The sequence below is a fragment of the Dendropsophus ebraccatus genome, chromosome 7 (assembly GCF_027789765.1).
Source record: "Dendropsophus ebraccatus isolate aDenEbr1 chromosome 7, aDenEbr1.pat, whole genome shotgun sequence".
In the NCBI taxonomy this organism is placed as follows: Eukaryota; Metazoa; Chordata; class Amphibia; order Anura; family Hylidae; genus Dendropsophus; species Dendropsophus ebraccatus.
The window spans coordinates 69,427,264-69,452,871 of record NC_091460.1 but is presented as its reverse complement, the minus strand read 5'-3'; the positions used below and the strand labels follow the sequence as shown (position 1 = coordinate 69,452,871).

The 25,608-nt window shown below is 43.6% G+C and overlaps 2 protein-coding genes across 5 annotated transcripts; one reads left to right on the top strand and one right to left on the bottom strand.

Moving 5' to 3' along the window:
• Positions 1-110: 110 nt before the first annotated feature.
• On the top strand, positions 111-13,094 carry CFAP96 (cilia and flagella associated protein 96). Its single transcript, XM_069977728.1, has 8 exons — positions 111-207; positions 2,471-2,601; positions 6,301-6,520; positions 8,682-8,819; positions 8,900-8,975; positions 10,499-10,678; positions 12,644-12,816; positions 12,922-13,094. The coding sequence occupies exons 2-8, from the start codon at positions 2,505-2,507 to the stop codon at positions 12,968-12,970; spliced, it is 933 nt and encodes a 310-aa protein (XP_069833829.1). The 5' UTR covers positions 111-207; positions 2,471-2,504; the 3' UTR covers positions 12,971-13,094.
• Positions 13,095-13,301: 207 nt separating this feature from the next.
• CCDC110 (coiled-coil domain containing 110) lies at positions 13,302-25,362 on the bottom strand. Of its 4 annotated transcripts, none has more exons than XM_069977721.1 (5): positions 25,219-25,359; positions 23,932-24,052; positions 23,729-23,842; positions 20,517-20,618; positions 13,302-14,592 (listed from the first exon to the last, which is right to left on the bottom strand). In XM_069977721.1, exons 4-5 carry the CDS (start codon positions 20,544-20,546, stop codon positions 13,345-13,347), a joined length of 1,278 nt encoding a protein of 425 aa, XP_069833822.1. In that variant the 5' UTR covers positions 20,547-20,618; positions 23,729-23,842; positions 23,932-24,052; positions 25,219-25,359; the 3' UTR covers positions 13,302-13,344. The 4 variants fall into 4 exon arrangements, with proteins under 4 accessions (XP_069833822.1, XP_069833824.1, XP_069833821.1 ...); XM_069977723.1 differs by having other exon boundaries at positions 23,729-23,784; XM_069977720.1 differs by lacking the exon at positions 23,932-24,052 and having other exon boundaries at positions 23,729-23,784; positions 25,219-25,362.
• Positions 25,363-25,608: the final 246 nt, after the last annotated feature.

Here is a 25,608-nt window from a genome sequence, read left to right as displayed (position 1 = left end):
AACGCAGTTTTATATACTTTACTTATGTGACTTATATTTCCGTTATGTATAATGTTCTATGTAAAATTGTTTGAATAAAATGACAAAGTCTGGCGTTCCTCTGTCTTGCGCTCTACCATTTCCATGACGACCACAGGTAACAAACTGCCCGCAGCGGAGACCTAGGGACCTGAGGAGGGAGCTAGAGGCTGTCACACAGAGGATCAGGTACGGTCATTGTATGGGGGGCAGGGGAGTTTTGGGTGGATTCCTGCCCCTGTAAGGACTCAGCATATCCTGATATAGGCATATGACGTCACATATTAGCATCCTGATGTCATCACACACCATCATGTGACATTATCATGGGGAGTCCATTACCTGTTGTTAAACTACAATGTCCAGACAGAGCCTGCCTAGGCATGCTGGGAGTTGTGGTTCAGCGCCAGCTGTGAGTGACAGGTTAGAGGCCCATGCACAAGAAGGAAGCAGCCTGATTGCCGCTGACCACTAAGGAGGTGACTAGGCTGATGCCAAGTGCCGTATCTTAAGGCTATGTTCCCACAGTGTAAAAATAAGGGCAAATAACAGCCGTTATAAAAGAGGATGACCACCTAAACTTGTAAGAGATCAGCGGGGGCCTGACCTCTGTACCCCCCCTGGCCATCTCTGTATCGGCTCACAGCTCCTTTGTTATGGTACGTCATGTGACCCGTGGCTCTATTGCGTCTTATAGAGCCGCTGGAAAGAGACAAGTGATGTAGTCGTCTCTCTGCAGGGGCTTCACATAGAATGAATAGAGCCACCAGAGAGAGCGGAGTACAGCACTCAGCTCTTTCCGGCGGCTTCATAGAAATGAATAGAGATGCAGGTCAAATGCTGTACCCGTGGCTGTAGTTATAACAAAGGAGGTGGCTGGCGATCTGGAGATCAGCAGGGGGTATGGAAGTCAGACCCCCTGCGATCTCTTACTTGTCCCCTATCCTGTGGACGACCCCTTTAATGGTCATGCTATTTGCCCTTATTTTTACATTGTGGGGACATAGCCTAAGTATGTTTTTGTAAAAAGAAAACATCATGAAGACATGTCAATGAAATCAGCTGATAATAGACTGCGCCAGTCCTGTCCTGGTCGGTCATTTTACATTCCTGTTTATTATCTGTGATCTTTCGGGGTCTTCACATTATCGTTTTTACTTCCTTTTAAGACCCCATTCACATCATGTTTAACTATTACATTTATAAAAGCTCCTACTATACGTGGTAAATGTCTTCATGGGTGTCCATGGTCTGGTTACACATGTTGTCTGTGACAGATGCCACACGTCTGTTTAATCCGTCCAGCCTTATTGGATACCCTAGAAGCCCTGTGAGGTCCTTCTATGGGTCTGCTAAAGCTGGGTTCACTCCACATTTCGTGTATTTAAAAAAAAAAAAAAAAAAAAAAAAAAAGTCTTCCTGTTTGCACAAATTAAGTGAACTATGCTTTTTGCATGCAGCAAAATAATGTACACATTACAATGCATCTTTATTTACTGGTGTCAATGGTGTGTTGCATACAGCAACCCCCGATCACAGGCATTGGGGTCAGATGTCCCCTCTGCCATAGAGAATGAATATAGTGGGGGCTGAGCATGTGTGCTGCTGCTCCAGTCACTAAGGGGACAATGACCTCTGGTCTTGTGATCAGTGTGGTCTGATCAGATACGTGTCACCTACCCTTTGCGTAAATCTTGGGATAACCCCCTTTATAAATTCCTATATGGATGCTTCTTGTCTCGGTTAGGGATTTCTAGGATAGTTATGACCAGCATCCATCATTGTGTCCTTCATTGCTGTCATACGCTGTGCGTGCCGCCTGCAGCTACTGCAATATAGTGATCACTGTGTGAATCATTCAGATGTGAAGCGGTGCTAGTTAGTCGCTGTTAATAATGTATGGCCGCCATACACAGGCTTATAAATAATGCCTTTGCTTTGACACTTTCCCGTTTCCCTCAGCTGTGATAACAGGGCTGATAGTATTGAGAATAGTATACGTTCCTTAGTGTATGATATCCAAGAATCCGCCTCTGGCACTCTGCATCTGTTCACACCCGATTCCAGATGTTACACACAAGTGAACCAGTGTTAAAATTGTATTCCATGTGACTTGCCAGACTGGCATTTTTTAACTTTTTTTAATTTACCTTAAAGGGGTTATATTTGCTATTGACTAAAATTGGTATTCCAATTTCAAAATGTTATCCTCCATCCAATGGATTACAGATAACAAGCTGATCGGGGGGTCGATAAAATAGCCCACAGAAAGTGTGCGGCCAACTCCTACTTCATTCTCTAGGGGCCACTGAACATGTCACCACTATAAAGGGAATCAGTGCATTAAACCAGTAACAATAGAAGACATCACCTTGTGTTACTGGTTTAATGCACTAATTCCCTTTAATAGATCAATCTCTGTCTTTTAAGATATTAGTTTTTTTCCCCTTAGGTTACAAGGTGTGTTACCTCAGCACTTTACAACAATGCCTACAGAAGGAAAACCTGATATGGACAGGATCGGTCTGTTCCGCGAGATGGGCTACATTAGTATAGGAGACAAATACGTCACTCCTTGTTCTAGTAAGTAGACATGTATAAGAACAATTTTAAGTAATTAATAAAATGACTCCATCGGGGTATTTCTATCTCCAGTTTCTAATAGTTATACCCTATGTATAGCATAGAAAATAACATACTGATCGGTGGAGGTCTTGACCCATCAAGAGTAATTGTACCCCCGAATAAATGGAGCACTAAGTGCAGGAATTCATTGTCTTCGGGGTGTAACCAACTATTGGCAATAGGAATACCCCTCTAAACCAAGGATTGAAAGAGTGTTGAAAAACATGGAGGTTTTGTTTCAGAAACAGGGCCACTCTTGCTGATGGGCTGAAATGTATATTACTGTTACGTCCCATTCAAGTACAGCCACAAAATTAGGCTATGTTCACACTATGTATGTGTGCGGCTGTATTTTTTATGCGGCTGGAAATGTGCGGCTGAAACTACGGCCGTGGGAAAAAAATAGACATGCGGCTGAAAGCATACGGTCATTTACTTGGAAATCTGGTTCAACTAAAAATAACAAATAAAATCTTTAGAAAGTGATGCAAACACCTCTGGGTGCATCTGGGAAAGCAGGGAAACAGTTTACATGAATTGCTATTACCGGGGTTTGCGATCCTCTGCAGTAATGCCGATGCCTCTCCTGGTTAATATATTTAATTAATAAAACACATTTTCGTTGTAATAAAGTCCCTTTCATTGTTCAATAATTAAATTTAAACAAATCCATCATTTTGCAATTAAATATACTGTTAAAATAAATATATATATAAATAAATGTATATTTATATATATATTTATTTTTTGACAGTATATTTAATTGCACAATGATGGATTTGTTTAAATTAAATTATTGAACAACGAAACTGATTTTATTACAACGAAAATGTGTTTTATTAATTAAATATTAATTAGTACAGGAAGCTCCAGTAAGCCGTTAATTCATATTCCCGGCAATAGAGCATTCTGTACTAATCATCACTTTACTTTAATTAAAACATCAAATGTTTCTTCTAATTATGTTATCACAATAGCATTATTAGAAGAAACATTTAGAATTATATGTGCGCTCAGCTGATTGGCTGATCGGCTGAGCGCACGTATAATTAGCGGGTCCGCAGCACAGTGACTTCATTGTGCTGCGGACCAGCGAAGAGGACACATCGGGGTGAGTATAGAGCTCTCCCCACCCCCTCCCCTGCACTACACCCCTCCCAGCAAGGAAGGGGGGTCACTTAACCCCTTCCTTGCTGGGATGGGTGCAGTCTGACATCAGTCTGGCCCCCAAGGGGTTAAGGGGGATGCAATACATCCTCCCTTAACCCCTTGGGGGCCAGACCGTAAGCAGCGATCTGTAAAGATGCTGAATACTGTAAGGAGCACAACACCGCTCACAATGAAGGGTGTTGTGCTCCTGTTTGTGTGTTTTTTGTGTGTTTCTCCCTTTTTGTTTTTCAGATATCGGTATCCTGTGGATTACGTCGGATTCCGTGGACTACGTCGATGACCAGCGGTTGTTTGGTGTTTTTTTTTTTTTATAAAATGGTCAATGAGGGGTGTGGGGGTGTTTTTATTTGAATAAAAAAAAATTCACTTGTGTGTTGTCTTTATTTCTTTACTTTATAGACTTAGTAGTGGAAGCCGTCTAATAGACGGAATCCATTACTAAGTCGGGGCCTAGTGTTAGCCGGTATAAAATGGCTAACACTAACCCCCCCATTATTACCCCAGTACCCAATGCCACCAGCGCCAATTTTGACGCTCCGGGACCACTGGCACCCCAGTACCCCTGGTGGCATTGGGTACTGGGGTAATAATGGGGGGTTAGTGTTAGCCATTTTATACCGGTTAACACTAGGCCCCAACTTAGTAATGGATTCCGTCTATTAGACGGCTTCCACTACTAAGTCTATAAAGTAAAGAAATAAAGACAACACACAAGTAAAAAATTTTTTTTATTCAAATAAAAACACCCCCACACCCCTCATTGACCATTTTATAAAAAAAAAAACACCAAACAACTGCTGGTCATCGACGTAGTCCACCGAATCCGACGTAATCCACAGGATACCGATATCTGAAAAACAAAAAGGGAGAAACACACAAAAAACACACAAACAGGAGCACAACACCCATCATTGTGAGCGGTGTTGTGCTACTTACAGTATGCAGCATCTTTACAGATTGCTGCTTACAGTCTGGCCCCCAAGGGGTTAAGGGAGGATGTATTGCATCCCCTTTAACCCCTTGGGGTCCAGACTGATGTCAGACTGCACCCATCCCAGCAAGGAAGGGGTTAAGTGACCCCCCTTCCTTGCTGGGAGGGGTGCAGTGCTGGGGAGGGGGTGGGGAGAGCTCTATACTCACCCCGATGTGTCCTCTTCGCTGGTCCGCAGCACAATGAAGTCACTGTGCTGCGGACCCGCTAATTATATGTGCGCTCAGCCGATCAGCCAATCAGCTGAGCGCACATATAATTCTAAATGTTTCTTCTAATAATGCTATTGTGATAACATAATTAGAAGAAACATTTGATGTTTTAATTAAAGTAAAGTGATGATTAGTACAGAAAGCTCTATTGCCAGCAATATGAATTAACGGCTTACTGGAGCTTCCTGTACTAATTAATATTTAGTTAATAAAACACATTTTCGTTGTAATAAAATCAGTTTCGTTGTTCAATAATTTAATTTAAACGAATCCATCATTGTGCAATTAAATATACTGTCAAAAAATAAATATATATAAATATACATTTATTTATATATATATTTATTTTAATAGTATATTTAATTGCACAATGATGGATTCGTTAAAATTAAATTATTGAACAACGAAAGGGACTTTATTACAAACAAAATGTGTTTTATTCATTTAATATATTAACTATTAGAGGCATCGGCATTCGGCATCATTGCCGGCTATTTTTTAAGTACTCCGTACGGACCGCCTGTCAATCCACGGCTGCATTTCCAGCCGCAAACAATGGTCTTGTTCATTTTTTACGGGTCCGTTTATGATAGGGCCGTAGATTCATACATAGTGTGCACTGTGCAGCCGTATATCGTATACTTTCCAGCGTACGCATGAACCGGAAAAATCCGGCCGATGATTTACCGCCCGCAATACAGCCGCACAGATACAGAGTGTGAACCTAGCCTTAAAAAGGTTGTCCAGCGAAAATCTTTTTCTTTCAAATCAACTGGTGTCAGAAAGTTATATAGATTTGTAATTTACTTCCATTAAAAAAACTCATGTCTACCCATAAGTATTAGCTCCTATATGTACTGCAGGAAGTGTTTTATTTTCAGTCTGACACAGTGCTCTCTGCTGACATCTCTGCCCGAGACAGGAACTCTGTCTCTGTTTTCTATAAATCCCCATAGATTAGATTAGATGAACTGTTCACAAATTTCACTTATTCCTATCAAGGAACCATATTTTCCATTTACAGATGACCTGCCATTTATCCTGACATGTCCATCATGTTAGATACTGTACTTATGTTCCATATGACATGACATTTTACAGTCTCTTTCCTTGTTGTGCTGTTCCTCTGTTATCCCTATTGGGGATGTATGATGACACCATTCTCCTTGTCCCTACAGAATGGGACACATATCATAGCTATGCGATTATACATTACACACCATACTGACAGGGAGAATTGCTGATATAATATAAGGTAGTTTACATGGGACTGTCTTGTTTTAGAACCATTTAATGAAGCTGCAAGTAAGAACAGACAGATGCTTCCTGGTGGTGCCAAATCCATGGCTAATACATTAGGTGGTTACTTTGATGCACAGTTCAAGAGAACGTTTGAAGGAGAAGCCTACTCAGACCCATTAAAGCAAAGGCGGCAGTATCGTATGCAACAGGCCAAGAAGAATCTAGGAAAAGCATTCCTCCCATCTAATGGGGAAAAAAAGCCGTAAGTAAAACTACACCACGCTTTACGCAAGCCCCCATACCGCCTGGGCCCGCTGCAGTTGTGTGGTCTGCCTATATGTCAGCTACACCACTGGATACAGCCTACAACCATGCTTAAAGGAGTTATCCACCTAAGAGTGAAAAAAATAAAAGCTAGCTGGTCTTACTCACCAAGTCCCCCTGAGTATTTTGAGCCATCACCTGTCTTTCTAGCTGCTGCCATTCCTGGGTTACAAGTTTTTCCAAAAGCCGATCTATAACCAAGATAGAAAACCACATTTCCCATCATGCATTTTTCTGATTGGTCCATTTGTAGACAGCTAACCTGGCCCCCAGAGAGGAGATCACATGCACTGTGACTACAAAGGTAGGGGGGAAGAGGGAGCTGAGCGTGGATCCAGAGTAGAGGATTTTATACATCAAGAGCAGATAAGAATGAGAAAAAAACAGGGAAAGGGTGCAAGATAGGTTATACATGTATATTGGACATAGAGTGGTATTGGGAAGGGGGATTTTTAGAATATTGTTTTTGTTACCTGGAAAACCCCTTTCAGGTTCGCTCATCTCAAGTTTTTACCTATTGCAAGGTCGGACCCTCTTAGACCTTGTCCTAGACATAACACAATGCTGCTTCGGATTGTCAGATTGCTGAAGAACTCAGCACGTGGCTGTATATGCAGGTAGATATGTAAATTATTACAAGTGTGGTCTGATTAGATGCTGCGTCTTATCACAAGAGTGTGTAAAAGTGTTTACCCCGCTTTCATATAAAAAGGCTCTAAGAGGACACTTTTGGGTAGTGTACCTCTCGGTGAAAGATCATTGACTGCTAGACATTATCCCAGGGAACCACGGAAGAACTGCTATGCAGCTAAGCGTGCGTCAGGTTTGTGACCCCGGGCCCCCTGTTTACAATCTTATTGTTTACCTGTAGGTTAGTAGTTGGCTGGAGCAGAAGCAGTAACCATACTTCTATCCATCTGGCTGACCTTTCATCCTACCCCCCTCCATTTAAGGCTTTTTTTTTTTCATTATTATTTATGCACCATTGCGCTTTGTAGATGTGATGTATTTTTACTGTTCACATGTCTATTATCGGTATGTAGGGGGACTGCATATTGTTACCAGTTGTTGTCCCGGGGTCCCCTCTTTTGCTGTATGTGGGGTCTCTATGTTCCGTTTGTATTTCTTTCATGTTGTGCTCCACTGACCCACAGTGTTATTTTTTTATCCTCATGTACTAATAAAAGCAATTTCTATTTTCCCTAAAATGCATTCTTCTTTATTTGTCTTAAAGAGGATGTACCATCAGGTACATCCTCTTTATTCTGACCCACGGATAGAATTGCGCCATCACGGGGAAGCCGGTACCGGGCCGGGGCTGAAGCACAGGAGGTGGGCCGGCAGCCCCCAGTGGGAGGGAATTCCCTCCCCTTTATGACGCAGCTCCATTAGAATCAATGGAGCCGCGTCATAGAGGGGCGGGGATTTCCTCCTACTGGGGGCGGGCCGGCCGGCCTCCTGTGCTTTAGCCCCGACTCGGTACCCGTGGATAGAACAGCGCCGTACACGGGAACCGGGCCACGGTTTGAAAAACGGACCACGGTACCGGCTTTCCCATGACAGCGCCGTTCTATCTGTGGGTCATATTAAAGAGGATGTACCTGATGGTACATCCTCTTTAAGCAAAACCCAAAATTCAGCAATAACTGAGCTCAGGGAGATCAGTGAAAAAAAATTCAATGAAGCACCCACGTAAGCAACACCTGCAACACTTCAGTCATTGTGGAATTTGGCTTACTCTTTAGGAAGGGTCTTTTATTTTTTCCAAAGTATGTGGAGGAGAGATTTAAACTCATATCCATTTATTGTTACTGTAGTAACAATTTATTGTATTGAAACTCCATGCAGAAAATCAGCATTATAAATACAGTACGCCACACGTGTATTGTATGTAACCTCACAATTCACATTTGGAAAAAGAGTCTTTGCAATTCTCCCAATCTGAAGCCTCATAGTTACCTAGAATACAACTTTGCTTGAAATTCTGCCACTTTTCTCAATGTGAATGGGCCCTTACTGCTCAATTTTTTAAGTAATGATAAAACTTAAAACAAAAAAAAATGGCAAAAATACCACCTAAATGTATGTTTTTGTTTCAGATCTGGAGTTGGCAATTATTATGGGACTCTAGGTGGTCCGGTACAAGCGTTCAGTGCAGCAGTCAAACCAAGAAAAGCTTATACTGCACCAGGGAAAAACCTATACACAAACCCTCCCAAGCAGGGCACAGGATATGGGTAACGTATGGCAGATTGTGTAGCTCACAGCTGGTCTCAAACTGTGCCACCATATTGCTGAAATTGGCTTTTTTTTGTAGATATCCAAACCTCACCATCGGCAAAAACTATACTTATTCCCCTGACAGTTATGACATATCCAAAGAGCTCATGAAGGTAAAATCACATTGGATAGGTGGACGTTTTTTTATATTGTCTGCTGATTCTTTAAATACTGTTGTCTCCTATTGGCACACTGGGGCATCTTACATTTCTTGTAAGGTAATACTGATACTGGTTCGGAAGAAAGGTTACCAGACGAGTGCATTCAAATGGTGATAAACGATGAGGCTTTTTTTTTCCTTCTCCCTTTACCATTAGTCTAATAAAATAAAGATAAAATAAAATAAAAAATCTTGTAGTTTTCATATCACCCACTAGATGTCAGGACAACACTGCAAGCTCTTTTTTCCAGAAGGGTCACTTCATTACCATTAGTAAGTGAAGATTACATTGATAGAATGACAGCTTTTTTGCATATTAGGCTGGGTCCACACTACATTTTTGCAATCCGTTTTTTTCATCCATTTTTGCAAAAAAACGGATGGAAAAATCAGATGCATTTGTCTGCATCCGCTTTAATCCATTTTTATATTGACTTCGCTTTTAAAAAAAAAAACGGATTAAAACCTATCCATTTTTTTTTAACATACACAAAAGTAAGGCCAGCTGCATTTTGTGTATGTTAAAAAAAAAAAATGCGTTTTCATCCGTTCTTTTTATAATGAAAGTCAGTGGAAAAACGGATCAAAACGGATGCACACAAAGGCATCAGTTTTTTCCTTCCCTTTTTTTGCACAAACGGATGAAAAAACGGATTGTAAAAACGTAGTGTGAACCCAGCCTAAGCAAAACGTGATTTACAGCATGCAGTAGCAAAAAACGTACATGTTTTTTGGTATTCACAATATTTTCCAGTTTGACATTAAAGTGATTCTGGCGCTTGCAATACAGGACCTAAACTGCTGACATTGTTAGACAAGTGTGAGATCAGGGAGACACGTTAACTTTTATATATCCAGCTGTGCTTTCAGAACATACAAAAATGCTTTTAACCTCCTGTGTGTCCAAGAGGCTTTCCCAAGCTCCTGAGGTGCTGTCGGCTGTAATGTCTCCTCGTTCCTCCTCTCATCCCTATCCCTGCTTGATTGACAGTCAGCAGGAAGCTGAGCCCTCAGCACAATTCCTATTTTCTCCAAACATCTGCTTACAAGGGACAGGACACCCCCATACTCACTAGATAATCAGATGATCCTGTTGATGTCTATTTCACACCTAATTTAAATTTCTAAACAACACTAATAAAAAGTTAGAGAAATATATATAAAATATTATTACAAAGGTATAGATAGAACTGATTGTAAGGGTATGTTCACACTGAATAAAACAGGAGGAAGTTTCAAGTGGAACCCGCCGTACGCACTCCACTCAGAATCCCTCCTGCCTCCGTGGCTCAATGTAATGTGTTACGCGCCTCCGCTCTAAGTCCGTGGCGATGGTTCCGCTCTGAATTTCCACCTGTTTTGTGAACAGGCCTTAATCCAGAAAAGTGACATCATTTAAAGTGGAAATAACATATCATGTTATGATTTATGTAAATCTCATGCATACCCTTTATATGTTTTGTGTTTTCATCATAGAAAGAAATGGAAAGTCACAAGGGAAAACTTAAAGGCGGTGCTTTCAGGCTGAATCTGTATCCAAAAGATTTTTTTGACATAAATCCCTACCGGTCTGACAAACCTTTACCTCCACTGAAGAAAAAGACTGAAAAAAAAGACAACGTGAAGCCATTCAAACCAAGCTCACCAGCCAAGTCGGTAGGCAGAAATGTGTCATTAACCTTGCTGTAGTATCAGCATACAGTGGATGGCATTGATATTCCTAATACAACTGTGTAATATGAAAGATTTTTGTACTTGCCATCTTAAAGAAGACCTCTGGGGAGCGTTAGTAACACTACATGTTACATGAAGGGGGTGGTGGGAAACTATTAAGGTGTGCTGTAATTGCCTGATTGGGGGACGGGTATCATAATGTATTCAAATGGTACAATATGGTGCACTACTTTTCTATGTACTTCTCATCCTTTTCCCCCCTCTCTTCCACTTTGTTGTCTTGTATTGTTGGTTTGAAAGGTAAAAGTCCTATTTGAACACCTCTGGGGAAACACTATTTCATCATAGCACTCTTTTCTCTACAGCCGTATGGGGAATGTATGGTTCATATAACATACCATATTGATTTTTAAATTTCATCCCAATTGCCCTTCCTTTATGCTTGTCAGCCAATCTTGTGAAGCCTCAGCATAGCAACCCATGGGCAGAGGAAGCCACTACCATGTCTGCCAGCTGCTAATACCTGGGAGGGTAATTCATTTTCCAGCCCTCAATATTCTTCTACCTAAACGAAGACATTAAAGACTGTGTTAGTACTGGCCTAATACGGATGTGCAGTATTTATATGTCCATATTATGGCCGCAAGGCTTGAGCATGGGTCTAATGAGAAATGGGTTGCATGTGTAAATATGGACATGTTAGGGTAGTGCAGGGGTGGGCAATACATTTTTCCATGAGGCCACATGAGAAATTAAAATGGTTTTTAAGGTCCAGACCAATATTCTTTACTCAGTTCTGGTGGGGATGGCGGTGAGGCAGGAGTGTGTGTCCATGAGTAGGGGCAGGGTTAACTCACAGGCAACATCAGCTACAATTCATCTCTTCAGAACCTGCCGAACAAACATCTCTACACAATAGTAATTCTGCTGTTTGGTGTCATACGCAGTAAAGCGAGTAGGTATGTGGGCTACTCCTGTATGTAAGATTCCCCATATAGTAATAATATCTCCTTCTATGAATCCCCCCATATAATAATAATGTCTGATGCTGTGCCCCCCATATAGTAATAGTTCTCCTGCTATGCACCCCCACATAGTGATATTGCCCTCAGCAGTATACAGTCCCCCCCATCCATAGTAATGATGACCCCCCCTCCTGTTGTATACAGCCCCCCACCCATAGTAATAATTATCCCGTTGTGCTCCAACATAAAAAACAAACAAACACATCACATTTACCTATTCCAGGAAAGCAGCCAGTCCCTCCATCTTCTGGCTCCAGGACGGATCCTCGAGCAGGTGTGATGACGTCATATCATTGCGCCTGCTGGAGAGATCACATCCTGGCTGCTCATAGGCTGCAGGCACAAAGTGCCCACAGTCTATGATGAGGAATAGAACAGCAGGTCCTGATGCTCTATTCTGTTGCCTATGTTAAGCTATCAGTGAGTGGGCTGAATATTACAGTGGAGGCACATCCCTAGAAGCTGGGTGGCCACAGCTTCGGGGATGCTGAAAGAGGGATGTTGGCCATGCAGAAATCAGTTGGCAGGCCAGATGTTGCCCGCAGGCCGTACATTGTCCAGGTCTGGGGTAGTGTGAACCCAACCATAATGTAAATCCTGAGACAAAGAGCTGTAGTCTTATAACTGAAGCCTGTCTAATCATCAGCTGTTTGGGTATGCTGCCATAGAGTTGGTATGCTTTTAAGTTCCATCCAAATTTGTGTGCCAACAATCTAGATTATTGTTATAGGACAATCCACAGTACAAATCCAAACCGAATGATTCCTGCACTCAATCAATAAATTAGCAGTTGCCCATTTGCCGACTAATCATCAATAGGCTGATTTATGGCCCGTGTAAAAGACCCTTGAAGAATTGTTCACCACAACTTTTTCCACATTGTCCAATGATATTAAATTATCTCTGCAATTTCTTTTGCCAGCCGGGTGGCATGAAGGCAGGAACATTTGACCCATATCCATCCCATTCCAATGATGCTTATGGAAAAAGACTTACTAAGAGTGCAACTGTTATCAAAGGAGGGAAGACATTCCAGCCTCCAGCCGGGCCCAAATCTTATCCAATAAGAAGCATTTTGGAATCACATGTTATAAAGTAAGTGCTGTCAATATAATGGTAACTTTGATTTTATGTGAAATATGTTGTTAAAATATAAAATATGTATCTTTCTTATGCTTACTTATGTCTATTTTACTGCAGGTCAGTGAATCCAGTAAACTACAAGACAACAACCCTGATGTCATACTAAAGGCTGGCCCAGTATAGCTATGTGTAATGCCAATGTACATGTGACAATACAAAGACAATCATTATATAATGTGTCTGTACAGTTTATATTTTTACTAAATAAAATGCAGGATAAACTTTGTACGTGCACTTTACAAGTCCCTTGTTATTTCTGTTGGAGCTTGAATATTCTATTTGTTTCCATGGTTTCAGACTACAAACAAACCCAATGTAGTCTGATTCTGCAGTACTATTCCTTTCCACAAGTCCCATATTTTATGCCACTAACAGCACCTACTATACACTGATGCTGTCTTTGGAGGGATTGAGTAATTTTATACTGACAATGAAAATGGGTGTAATTTCTCTTGATTTTATTCTTTTACCTGCTTTATTTTATGGCATGTGTTTTCTTCGTAGGTCAGAGTTTTCTGACAGTGCTTTCTTTAATTTGAACTGTAGCTCTTGCTTCTCCTTGGCGTATGTGAATAGCATTGTTTTTCTAGAAATTACCATCTTGACAAGTTTGTCCTTTTCGACATTAAGTAATGCCAGTTCTTCAGAGTTTCTTTTCTTTTCTCTTCTTAAATCTTCCATTTCCTTCATTAAGAATTGTTTCTCAACAGATAAATGGTTCCTCTCATCTTGAAGATGTTTTCTTTGGATGAGAAGCTCTTCACATTTGTCTGTTATAGTTCTTATTTCCTGGATGTATTCTTCTCCATCTTGTTCTGCTTTGGATAACCTCAGCTGAAGGAAATTTTTCTCTGTCTTTAATTTGCTGATTTGTTCTCTGTAGCGGAAATTCTCATCCTTTAAGAGCTGCTCATTGAGATGGAGAAGTTTTATTGCCATCTGGACACTAGCGTTTTTACTCTTGAGCCGCTGGTCTTGCATATAACGTTGATCTGATTCAGTTAAGTAACTTTCTAATTCTTGAATCCTAAATATGTAGCCATCATCCTTGATCATGGCTGTATGTGTGTCGTCCACATACTTGCATCTTGAGTTTTCATCTCTTAATGTGTTTATTTTGTGATCAGTGTCAATGTTGGACCAAGATGGGCTATCTACTGCATATTCGCTATTCCTTGCCTGTCTCGTGTGGTGTGATACATTGTTTTGATGCCCAGCAGGCACTTCTGCCTTTGTTGAATGGTCCTTGAGCTGGCTGACATTTGTAACTGGAGCGGAGTCGCTGCTGTCACTTAGGTGTAAAGAAATACCGGTCATTTCTAATTGTCCAGATTCTATTTCTTCAGTATCGGAGGGTTTTCCTCTCAATTCACTAAGACACAGGGTTCGATCTTTAAATGGTTGACCAGGACCCTCAGGTGAGTCAATCGATTCAGAAGTTCTATAGCTAGTGTCATTAAAGCTACTCTTGGATTCTTTATTGGTGTTCATTGGTAAATCTGAACAGTCCGCTGATAAGAGTCCAGATGAGATGTCTGAACATAGATGTTTTCCACTTGCTATGAATTCAGATGTTTTATAGGATGAACCATGATGTCTTTCATTACATTCCTCATTGGCACGAGAAATACATACCCACTCAGTTCTCTTTGGATCACTTATCTTATCTGAGATTAAGAATGGTATAAAAGTTCTGTCTGAAATTTCACTCAGACTGGATAAATTGACCTGTAATTACAAAAACAATACTGTATTAATAGGGAAATTTGTATTTTGGTTATCAGTCAGAAGTGTATATTTTACATAATTACACTGAGTAAAACAGGCCGAACTCCGCTCAGAATCCCACCTGCTTCAGTGTCTTGATGTAATGTGTTGCGTGTCTCCACTTTCCATTTAAAGAATTGACATATCAATTCTTTGAGCGGTGGTGTGCAACACATTACATTGAATCATTGAGGCAGGTGGGATTCTGAGCGGAGTCCGTTAGAGGGGTTCCGCTCGGAATTTCCACCTGTTTTACTAAGTGTGAAAACACCCTAAGGGACAGTTCACATGGAGCAAAAGTGGCGGAATTCTGCAGCGGAGCTCTCCACTGCAGTGTGTCAATTGGTGGGGTTCGTGCTCCTCCACTTCCGTTGCTCTACGCTCAAAGAATTGACTTGTTAATTCTTTGAGCGCCTCCTATAGAGACACTCTGTGACACTGAGGCAGATGGGATTCTCTGCAGTGGAATTACGCCACTTTTGCTCTGTGTGAACTGGTCTTAAGGTTAAAAAAAGACATGTGCAAAAAGTACCACAAAGAGAGGGGCAGACATTTTAGCAAATAAAAATGCAGTTCTAGGAATGCATTAAAAGGGGTTATCCAGGCTTGGAAAAATGGAGCCGCTTAATTCCAGAAAGAGCACCTTTCCTCAGTTTCAGTTTAGTTTTGCAGTTCCATTAAATTGAATGGAGCTGAATTGTAATACCATAAAAAGCATGAGCACAGATGTAGTGCTGTTTTTGCAAGTAAGTAGCTGTTTTTTTCCTCCTGTATAACTCCTTTAAAGGGAAACTATCAGAAGGTTAGAAAGACTACCAACCCTAGGAATTGGCAGCAGACTTCTCCCTTACCTTAGATTACCTGATTTCTAGGGCAGTGTTTCTCAACCTTTCTAAGCCAAGTACCCCCATGTGATGAGATGCTCCAGCCGAGTACCCCCATGTGATGAGATGCTCCAGCCGAGTACCCCCAAGGATGCGATCGATTAGAAACGTTGCCTTTATGAGGCCGAGATCAGAACTGCAGCCTTAGGATCTGTATACAGTCTCTGTCAGCAATTGATTCCCGGATCAGATTCCCCCATAACTGTGGGACTGATCTGTAGGACCCATAAATAAAGTCAGTAGTAATGTCTAATAATTATGCCCCCCTCCCCAATAATAAATCCTCTTTTCCTAGTAATAATACCTCCTGTAGCAGTTATTAATGGCCCCTTCCCAATATGCCCCTGCAGTCACATATGCCCCTTTCAGCTAGGTATGCCCCTGCAGTCACATATGCCCCTTTCAGATAGGTATGCCCCTGCAGTCACATATGCCCCTTTCAGCTAGGTATGCCCCTAGCCAGGTATGCCCCCTGCAACCACATGCCCCTTTCTGATAGATATGCCCCTTGCAGCAAGATATGTCCCCTGCAGCCAGATATGTCTCTAACCAGGTATGGCCCCTGCAGCTGGACATTCCATTAGCCAGGTATGTACCCTGCAGCTGAATATGCCTCTTGCAGACAGGTATGCCCCTTGTATGCCAGATACATGCCCCCCTCTAGCCAGATACATGTCACCATGGATCCAGATACATGCCCCCCTCTAGCCAGTTTGTACATTCTACACTCTTCTGTGTCCCCATATTGTGTACATATGTTCCGTAAGTGCCCCACAAAGTTTATATATGCCCCCTCCAGGGGTGGACATAGACTACAGAGTGCCCTTGTGGAAAAAATGTGCTTGGGCCCCCAATAACCTAATTGTACCACCATCCTTCTGCTTTAAAGGCGCACACACAAAGATGAATCATATGTTTGCCTGGGTATCTCGGACATGTGTCCTGGATTCCAGTGAGAGCCCTACAGCACAGTCATCTGGGTGCATTGGAAGAGTCTCTGGTGGGCCCTGATGTCTGTGCTGTACTGCAGTCTGGGTTTGTCCCAGTGTGGAACTGATGCTGGGGACACTCAAACAACCAGTGAGAAGCGACCCTGCTGACCCTGCAGACTATCAGTAAATGCTTGGAGTTGTAGTGTTTGCAGCTGTTGTAGTTGGAGTCCTAGGTGCATTGTGCACTGAGGGGGAGATTTATCAAAGGGTGTAAAATTTAGACTGGTGCAAACTGGCCACAGCAACCAATCACAGCTCAGGTTCCAGCTTTGGTAAAATGAAAGCTGAGCTGTGATTGCTTGCTGTGGGCAGTTTACACCAGGGAGGAGATTTATCAAAGGGTGTAAAATTTAGACTAGTGCAAACTACCCACAGCAACCAATCACAGCTCAGCTTTAGGCAGTGCTGAAAGGAAAGAGGAGCTGTGATTTGTTGCTTTGGGCAGTTTGCACCAGTCTAAATTTTACACCCTTTGATAAATCTCCCCCTGAATGCATTGTGGAAGATCAGAATATATAGGGGGGAATTTATCATTTATGCTCCTGGCATAAACCAGGGAGAAGGTTTAGGTAATGCCAGATTTATTAAGAGGCATGCACCTCTTATTTAATCCAACAGTGTGCATAGGGACGGGGCTTTATATAGAATCAGTGTACGGGTACGCTAGTTGAGTGTTCACACCTGCACTGATTGGAAGAACGAGCCGGGAGAGGACCGTGCTCGGCGCAATCTTCTTCCCACTCTGTGTCACGTGATATCAGTCTGGCTCTATCTATAGACTTACATAGGCAGTCAGAGCCTGATGGATCACTTGACACAGAGCTAGGAGAGGATCGCACGAAGAGTGTACTTCTCGCTTTTGTTACACGGCCTGATCACTAATGTAAGCAAGCACCGATCAGCATTTGTTTACATTAGTGATCAGGCTGTGTAACTAAGCCCATTACATTGTGCAGCAAGGGCTGTGTATATATTTTGTTAGCGATATCTGTGCAATAAACATTATAATAGGTGTTACACATACCTGTCCATGCTCCTCGTGTTCTTCTAACTTTTCTCCGGTCCCCACAGCTGCCGCTTAAACTTCAGAGCAAGTCTCTAAAGTGGCAGGCTGCTCAGGCAATCAGTGACCGTGGTGGTCCTATCTCAGCCAGTGAATAGCTGAGCAGCCTGCCACTTCAGAGACCGACTCTGAAGTTCAAGCGGCAGCTGTGGGGACCAGAGAAAAGTTAGAAGAACACCGAGGAGCATGGACAGGTATGTATAACTTTTATTATTTTTTCTACAAAATCATCAGCAGTCGGCCGCACATCACTATTACACGTAGCTATGTGCGCCTTGGTGGCCAATGATTTTTAGACTGGAATGAACTACAACAATCAGCTGATGATTGTTGTCTTTATTACATGGAGTGATGATCTGCCAAATCATCCTCATAACAAGCAGATTATCACTCCGTGTAATAGGGTCTTTACTATAAGAAAACGGGCCCTATACTGTGAATAGTTGTCACTTCCCCCTCAGTTTCTTCTTATCAGAGACTTCTTTGTTGAACCAAACAGACAGGTTTAACCCTGCTAAGGGTTAAACTGCTGTCAGCAATCACTGATAAGGGGAAACTAGTGAACCCATAAACTCATACAACCCAGCCCCCCCCACACACACACACCCACACCTGCCCTGACACTACACAGTTGTGATTCCCATCCCCCCCCCCTCTTTTTCACACATACATCCTGCCCCTGACAACCCCCCTCCCCATCTCAGCCCTAATGAGATAAGACAGCATGACTTACAGCTGCTCTCTTCCTCTGTGTCCCGGCCGGGTCGGGGGGGGGGGGGGGGGGGGGGGGGGGGGGGGGAGGGGAGACGCTGTCACCGGGTGCTGCTGCTGGCTGTGTGCAGGGCGGGAGATGATCAGAACAGCAGGTGGAGCAGGGACGTTCCTGTGTTTTTGTGCTCTTATCTTCTCTGCAGCCACAGGATAACACATATAGCTTTGAGCCCTTGTGCAGCTGATATGTCCACCACTGCCCCTATCTGTACCCCATATAGTTGTATTATCCCCAAAATCGTTTTCTATGGCCCCCTCCGTAAAGTGCCCCTACTAGACAAAAAGCAAACATCAACTCACAGTCAGCAGCTTCTCCCAGCAGCTCTCCCATCCTTTATGCCTTCTCCCCGGTCTCCTGACAGGTCCCGGTGCAGGCAGCCTGGTACAGAGGCTCTGCCTGCACCGCATGTGTCCCGCAGCCTGTCATTAATCTGTGTGAGTCAAGACACATAGGGCTGCGGGACACATGCGGTGCAGGCAGAGCCTCTGTACCAGGCTGCCTGCACCGGGACCTGTCAGGAGACTGAGGCCTTATGCACACGTTCAGTATTTTTTTCTGGTCCTGAAACAACCCGTGAGAAATTGCGGATTGGATATCCGTATTCCATCCGTATTTCCGTAATTCCATTTTTTTACTACTCATTGCTTTTCAATGCACTTCATCAGGATTTTTTTGCGGAAATACGGATGCCAACATGTTACAATCCGTAAACAATCCGTAACCAATTGATTTCAATGAGAGGATCCGCAAAAAAAATGGGTCCGCACCCGGTCCGCACTAGGACATGTCCTTTTTTTTTTACGGATTGATTTTCATCCATTTCTGCTACTGATCGTGTAAATAGCCCAATAGACTTCAATGTGCACTAACTCGGATACGGAAATACGGATCCGTAAATTACGGAACGTGTGAATAAGGCCTGAGGAGAAGGCATAAAGGATAAGAGAGCGGGTGACACCTTCCTCCCCCTCCCTGCTGTGAAGAAGCACGGCCTCGGCGGCCCTCAGCTGCAGATTAGGCAGCGCAGAGGCGAGGGCAGCTGTGCTCTTGGTGTTTTAATTATGCATCCTGGTTAGGTTTTTTTCCCACTCCTCCGGAGTACCCCCTCAACCTGCGGTACGCGTACCCCCTGGGGTACGCGTACCGCAGGTTGAGAACCACTGTTCTAGGGTATAATAGCTGAGATCCTTAGAGCGGCTGACAGCCTCCCTGACTAACAAAATAGAACAGTTTGAGACCATCTGGGACCCATGGGACTCGTCCCACACCTCAGGTACCCCTGTTAGGTAAAAGTCCTAGGATTCCCTCCTCCCTTCTCTTTCCCTTTTTGTGTCTTCTTTCTTGTAAATGTTCTGTGTAGTCTGTCTTGTGGTCCAATGTCAGTTTATCCTGGTTATGCATTATTGTTCCTAAAAACCTTCAGCTCAGATATGTTTTGAATATACATGTTTCCTTGATTGTACAGTTATAAAAATAAAAATTTACTACCAACCCAGTTCACCTATCTAGCTGAGCCACTCTGCTGATATTGATTAGATGGGGCGGGCCACCACCAGGGGCGTTGGATACTCTGCAGCTGGTAGTCCTACCCCCAGTGCACCAAAACACCTAATTAGCAGAGGGATTAAACTCCTAATACTAATGAAATGGTGCAGAGGGTGAAGGTAAGAGGCTTCATCCTCAGCACCCTGTGTGCTATAGGGAGATATGAGTAGGTAAGATTCTTCTAACCTGCTGATAGCTTCCCTTTAGGACAGTTTCACTGAATAGCCAGATGGGCAGGAACTCTATTGCAAAATGGGTTTTGAATGATAGGCTTAAGAGGTACAATTAGGATCTTCATCACACCTCCATGAACACTATGCATGCCCTCTCCATCTAATATCACACATTCTGAACCTGGCATTTACACCCCATTTTGCAGTAAAGTTCTTGCTAATGTGGGTATTCAGTGTAAAGTTCAGATAATGAAATAAGCAGCAAAATCTCTATATCCTGGGAATTGGATGGGGCGTATTGTGAAAAATGTATATTTTTTTAAAGCAGATTTCATTGTATAGAACAAAAAAAAATTAACCTTCAAGAATGTATTACCAAGTCTACAATAAAAATGCCACCAAGTGTTACTAAAATACAGTCATCACAGGAAGGAAAATACTAATAATGAAACCTACTCTATCTTTACATTTTGGTGTACTGGTCATTTGAATGGGAAGAGAAGTATTCTGTATCTCCTGAATACTTTCACTGAGAGTATCCCTTATCTCTGAATAGACCTGTAATAAAACATAACCATCATAAAAAAATCTTGTCTGAGACACACAACAGTATAATGAAGCAAGTGGTAGTTACCTCTTCATGATCTTCCTGCCATTATGGTAAAAGGCAGAATTCCAAACATTCATGTGTATTGGGAAGATGGGAGAGATAACACTGGGCCAAAATATAATTTGCTCTACAGTTACTGACAGTATATAGGCACCTTAGTGAATCTTTTACCCCTAACCACCCACCGAACTGGCAGTACCACTATCAATAGGAGCATTCAGAACATACTTTTGTTGGGTTTTTGTTTTTATTTTCATAAAAATCACCATAATTGGATCGATTAGGCTCTATCTCCCGGGTGGGAAGAAGACCCAACTGTCATGAAGCCCCACCTAGGTGCCACTGCCCATATAGGAGAGGGGGCCCCACTGTCATTAAGCCCCACCTAGGTGCCACTGCCCATATAGGAGAGGGGGCCCTACTGTCATGAAGCCCCACCTAGGTGCCACTGCCCATATATGAGAGGGGGCCCCACTGTCATGAAGCCCCACCTAGGTGCCACTGCCCATATAGGAGAGGGGGCCCCACTGTCATGAAGCCCCACCTAGGTGCCACTGTCCATATAGGGGAGGGGGCCTCACTGTCATGAAGCCCCACCTAGGTGCCACTGCCCATATAGGAGAGGGGGCCCCACTGTCATGAAGCCCCACCTAGGTGCCACTGTCCATATAGGAGAGGGGGCCCCACTGTCATGAAGCCCCACCTAGGTGCCACTGTCCATATAGGAGAGGGGGCCCCACTGTCATGAAGCCCCACCTAGGTGCCACTGTCCATATAGGAGAGGGGGCCCCACTGTCATGAAGCCCCACCTAGGTGCCACTGTCCATATAGGAGAGGGGGCCCCACTGTCATGAAGCCCCCCCCAGGTGCCACTGTCCATATAGGGGAGGGGGCCTCACTGTCATGAAGTCCCACCTAGGTGCCACTGTCCATATAGGAGAGGGGGCCCCACTGTCATGAAGCCCCACCTAGGTGCCACTGTCCATATAGGAGAGGGGGCCCCACTGTCATGAAGCCCCCCCTAGGTGCCACTGTCCATATAGGGGAGGGGGCCTCACTGTCATGAAGCCCCACCTAGGTGCCACTGTCCATATAGGAGAGGGGGCCCCACTGTCATGAAGCCCCACCTAGGTGCCACTGTCCATATAGGAGAGGGGGCCCCACTGTCATGAAGCCCCACCTAGGTGCCACTGCGCATATAGGAGAGGGGGCCTCACTGTCATGAAGCCCCACCTAGGTGCCACTGCCCATATAGGAGAGGGGGCCCCACTGTCATGAAGCCCCACCTAGGTGCCACGTTCACACATGGCCCAAACAGCGGCCGTTGTGTGACACGGCCATGTCACAGAATGGCCGCTCTCTGAGATGTTCACCCGGCTGATACTGCAGTATCGGCCGGGTGAACATCATTCCATCTTAATTGGAATGTGGGCAAATTTGGGTGTGCCCCCACTTCAATTAGCCTTAGCATACCATGTAAAGTACAGCCGGTAGCCGTACCTTACATTGTGTGCACAGCCTATTTTGTGTGGCTGCTGTTAACTCAGTAGCGGCTGCACAAAATAGACATGTCAGTTTTCTGTCCGGCCACAAGGAACCCTGACCATAGTGTATACAGTATGTATACACTACGGCCATGGTTCCATAGGCTGTAATGTAATCGGACGCTGTCATTACAACGGCCGTTGTTTAATAAAAAAAATACACTGTGCGAACAAGGCCTTAAAATGAAGTTATTTTAGAGCAGAAAGAAGACACAGACACATTTGATACAAGTATATATTAGTGATGGGTAGTTTGTGAGTGATTAGTTCAAAATGAACTAATCTTCAGAGTGAACTAGAGAAAGTTTCTATGTGTGGTTCATGTTCCTCACCAGTCTTTGGGATTAGATCAGCCTCATGTAGCCTAGAAGATCAGTCTTGCTAAAATCTTTACCCCCTGGCTCCTGTTCTGTACTCACAATGGTGGCTGCTGATCTGCTCCTCAGCTCCCTCATACACATTCATTATGAGTCAGTACTCTACACTACCACAGGGGGCAGTGCTGGGCTCAGTCATATGCATCACATTGAACTAGACCTGATTCCTGATTCACTCTCAAACCATTTCGTTCAGCAGTTCATCTAGTTCATCTATTTCATTTAGTTCACAGATCACATGATGCCTCTCTCTATCAGCTCCTCATAGGATATGGGTGGAGAATTAGCAGGCTGTTTTAGAGGAAGATTTTCTTTGCCCCCATAGCAACCAATCACAGCTCAGCTTTCTGATATTGCTCCGACAAGCGAGAGAACTGGAGAATGATGAAAGTTAAACATTTTTTTAAAAAAAGTAAGCTTTCCAGTACTTATCAGTTGCTGTATGCCCCACATGAAGTCATGTAATCTTCCCAGTCTGACACAGAGCTCCTTGCAACATGACATTCTGTGGGACATACAGCAGCTGATAAGTACTGGGAGGCTTGAATATTAAAAAAAGGAAATTACTAACTTGAATAAATAACTTTTGAATTTATTTTCTCCAGAGTACCCCTTTAACAAAAGTTTGTTATATAATGATCAGATGTATTAACTAAATCTGATCATTTTAACAAGACTATAACTCATCCTAGGAGCCACAGCTTCTGTGTAATGAACTAGAACTGTTCAATATCTTCTCAGCAGAATCCAGAGAAATACTGAACTAAATGAACTCATCTTTTGAACAAATCTTTTCAGTGAACTAGTTCATAGTGAGCTAATCACCAAAACGAACTAGATTTCCCATCACTAGTAAATATTGAATGTGCAGCATTTAAGCTTGTAGATGGTGCAGAGAACCGCATATAGAGTATGGGGGGGTGACTGATGGGCTCCTGCAGTGACAATCCAGGGAGGACTGCCATGAGCTTCACTGGTTATATCTAAGGATTGTGGGAGTCCCTGACCAATCAAAACTTTGGAAATGTCAGCATGACATCAAAAGTTTTTTTTACTTTTAATAAATGACAGCAATGCTTTATGTGGTAATATTTACAATATTTAAATGATACGAGGAGACAACATGAACATAAATACCTTTGATACCAATTGTGAACGACTGCGGAGCTCTTCGTCTGTGTCAAAAGATTTCCCTGAAACACAGACAGCGGCTTACTATTATACATTTTTAGTACTGCATCTTTGGTTAGACTGCATAAAGATGACAAATAGGTGAGGCAAGGATGAGCCAGAATGGCTGCTGTCAGGTGTTAATAAACAAGAAGGTGATGACGGCTCACAGGCTCTATGGGTGGCGTGATGAATATGGCTGCTTCCATCACAGCGACATCCAGACGGTTGGTTCTACCTTTCAGCACTGTATAGCAGGGCTTTAGCACACAGGCTAATATTATGGGGATGCTGCATAGGAGAATTATTTGGATGAGACATAAAGGACTATAAAGGTCCGTTCACATTACAGAATTAGGCTATGTTAACACAAGGTATATTTTTGTAAAATCACGACCGCTGTACAACGGCCGTGATTATTACGAGAATAAACGTTGCATAGCTGTCTATGGGACACAGGGTAACGCTCCAACCGGGATCCCTAGTGGCGCCGCAAACTGACACGTCAATTTTCTGCAGCCGCTATTCAGTGAATAGCGGCCGTAGAAAACCATGTCAGTGCACACTGAGGAGCGAGCGGCTTTGGCAGCTCGCTCATTAGTGTGCTGTGGGGAGTTCTAATGCGAGAGTGCACGGATGCGCCCACATCAGAACCCTGTGTTCATAAAGATCATCTGGCCAGGATGATCTATTCAGAGACGGACCGTTCCGCGACCCGACAGGTTCATGGAGCGGCCGGTCTCTTACATTGTGTGAACATGGCCTTAGCATGGATTGTCAAGTAGAGTGCACGCAGCACTGATTGGCTGATTGGGAGCGACGGGAGTCGGGAGCCTCACACACAGCCGCGGCGCCGAGCAGGTAATGCATGCTCAGGGCCGGGGGCTGCAGGATGTTAAGGGGCGTCCGGAAATAATTGACAGGCATTAAAATAACGATATGTGCAATGCAATGCCGTAAAGAACGGACGCTGAGGCCATTGCAATCAGCGTCCGTTCTTTAAAAAAAAAAACATGTCTGTTGTTTTCAAGCAGAAAACCTCCCTTCGGGAGACTGGACCTGGATTTCTGGTAAGTTCAGCTTTGTTTTACAGCCTGATAACAACAACAAAAAATAAAGAATGTATATTGCAAACTTTATTTCTTATCTACTGTTTGTTTAGATTTTTAAAGTTACACAAGTACACTTTAACCTAATAGCTTATGCCTGTAGACGGCGGCTGTCTATACTGGCTGCATTGTGTGGCCAGCCCTCCCTTCTCACGTAGGATCAGCTGACAACGTTTATACACAGCACGCCACAGCTATCGGCCGACCGACAGCCTAATATGCGGACCCATTCATTACAATGGGCCGAACACGGTCACCATGCGAGTACGGCCGCTTCCGGCTGGTATATATATATAAGGTAAGGGGAATACTGGAACTGTGAGGTGACTGCCGCCCTGCTGTTACTACCCTGCAGTGCCCGCCCCTCACACCGCTCCGCCATGTTTGGCCTGGGCTCCGCTAACGGCTCCTCCCCGGCGGCCTGTGCGCTGTACCCGCCAGTGCGTGACGCAGGGGCGGGAGGCGCCATCACTGCTGCGGGTCCTGCCCGCTCTGTAGCCGTGTACGGGGTTATAGCTGAGCTCCTTCCCGCCATAAAGTGTGTGACCTCTCCAGGACGCTCTATGTCAGGTACATGATGCGTATATAAGCAATGTAGGAGACTCGGGCTGCGGTACACGTCTTCCATCTTCCCATACACTATAGAAGCAATGCTCTGCATGGAGGTCTGTGCTCCAGTATCAGTTATCAGCACTGCCCGGTGTAGTATTGCAGCAGCTGCAGAGGGACAGGAGCAGT

What these genes read in the sequence shown, in the direction of transcription:
- CFAP96 (XM_069977728.1), top strand. Translation starts at nt 2,505, where the DNA reads ATGCCTACAGAAGGAAAACCTGATATGGACAGGATCGGTCTGTTCCGC. An exon ending in AAGCAGGGCACAGGATATGG is followed by an intron (nt 8,820 to 8,899) that starts GTAACGTATGGC and finishes TTTTTTTTGTAG; the next exon opens with ATATCCAAACCTCACCATCG. An exon ending in CAAGCTCACCAGCCAAGTCG is followed by an intron (nt 10,679 to 12,643) that starts GTAGGCAGAAAT and finishes TTCTTTTGCCAG; the next exon opens with CCGGGTGGCATGAAGGCAGG.
- CCDC110 (XM_069977720.1), bottom strand. Translation starts at nt 25,339, where the DNA reads ATGGCGCCTCCCGCCCCTGCGTCACGCACTGGCGGGTACAGCGCACAG. An exon ending in TGAGGGGCGGGCACTGCAGG is followed by an intron (nt 23,785 to 25,218) that starts GTAGTAACAGCA and finishes TCTGTGTTTCAG; the next exon opens with GGAAATCTTTTGACACAGAC. An exon ending in CACCAAAATGTAAAGATAGA is followed by an intron (nt 14,593 to 20,516) that starts GTAGGTTTCATT and finishes TTGTAATTACAG; the next exon opens with GTCAATTTATCCAGTCTGAG.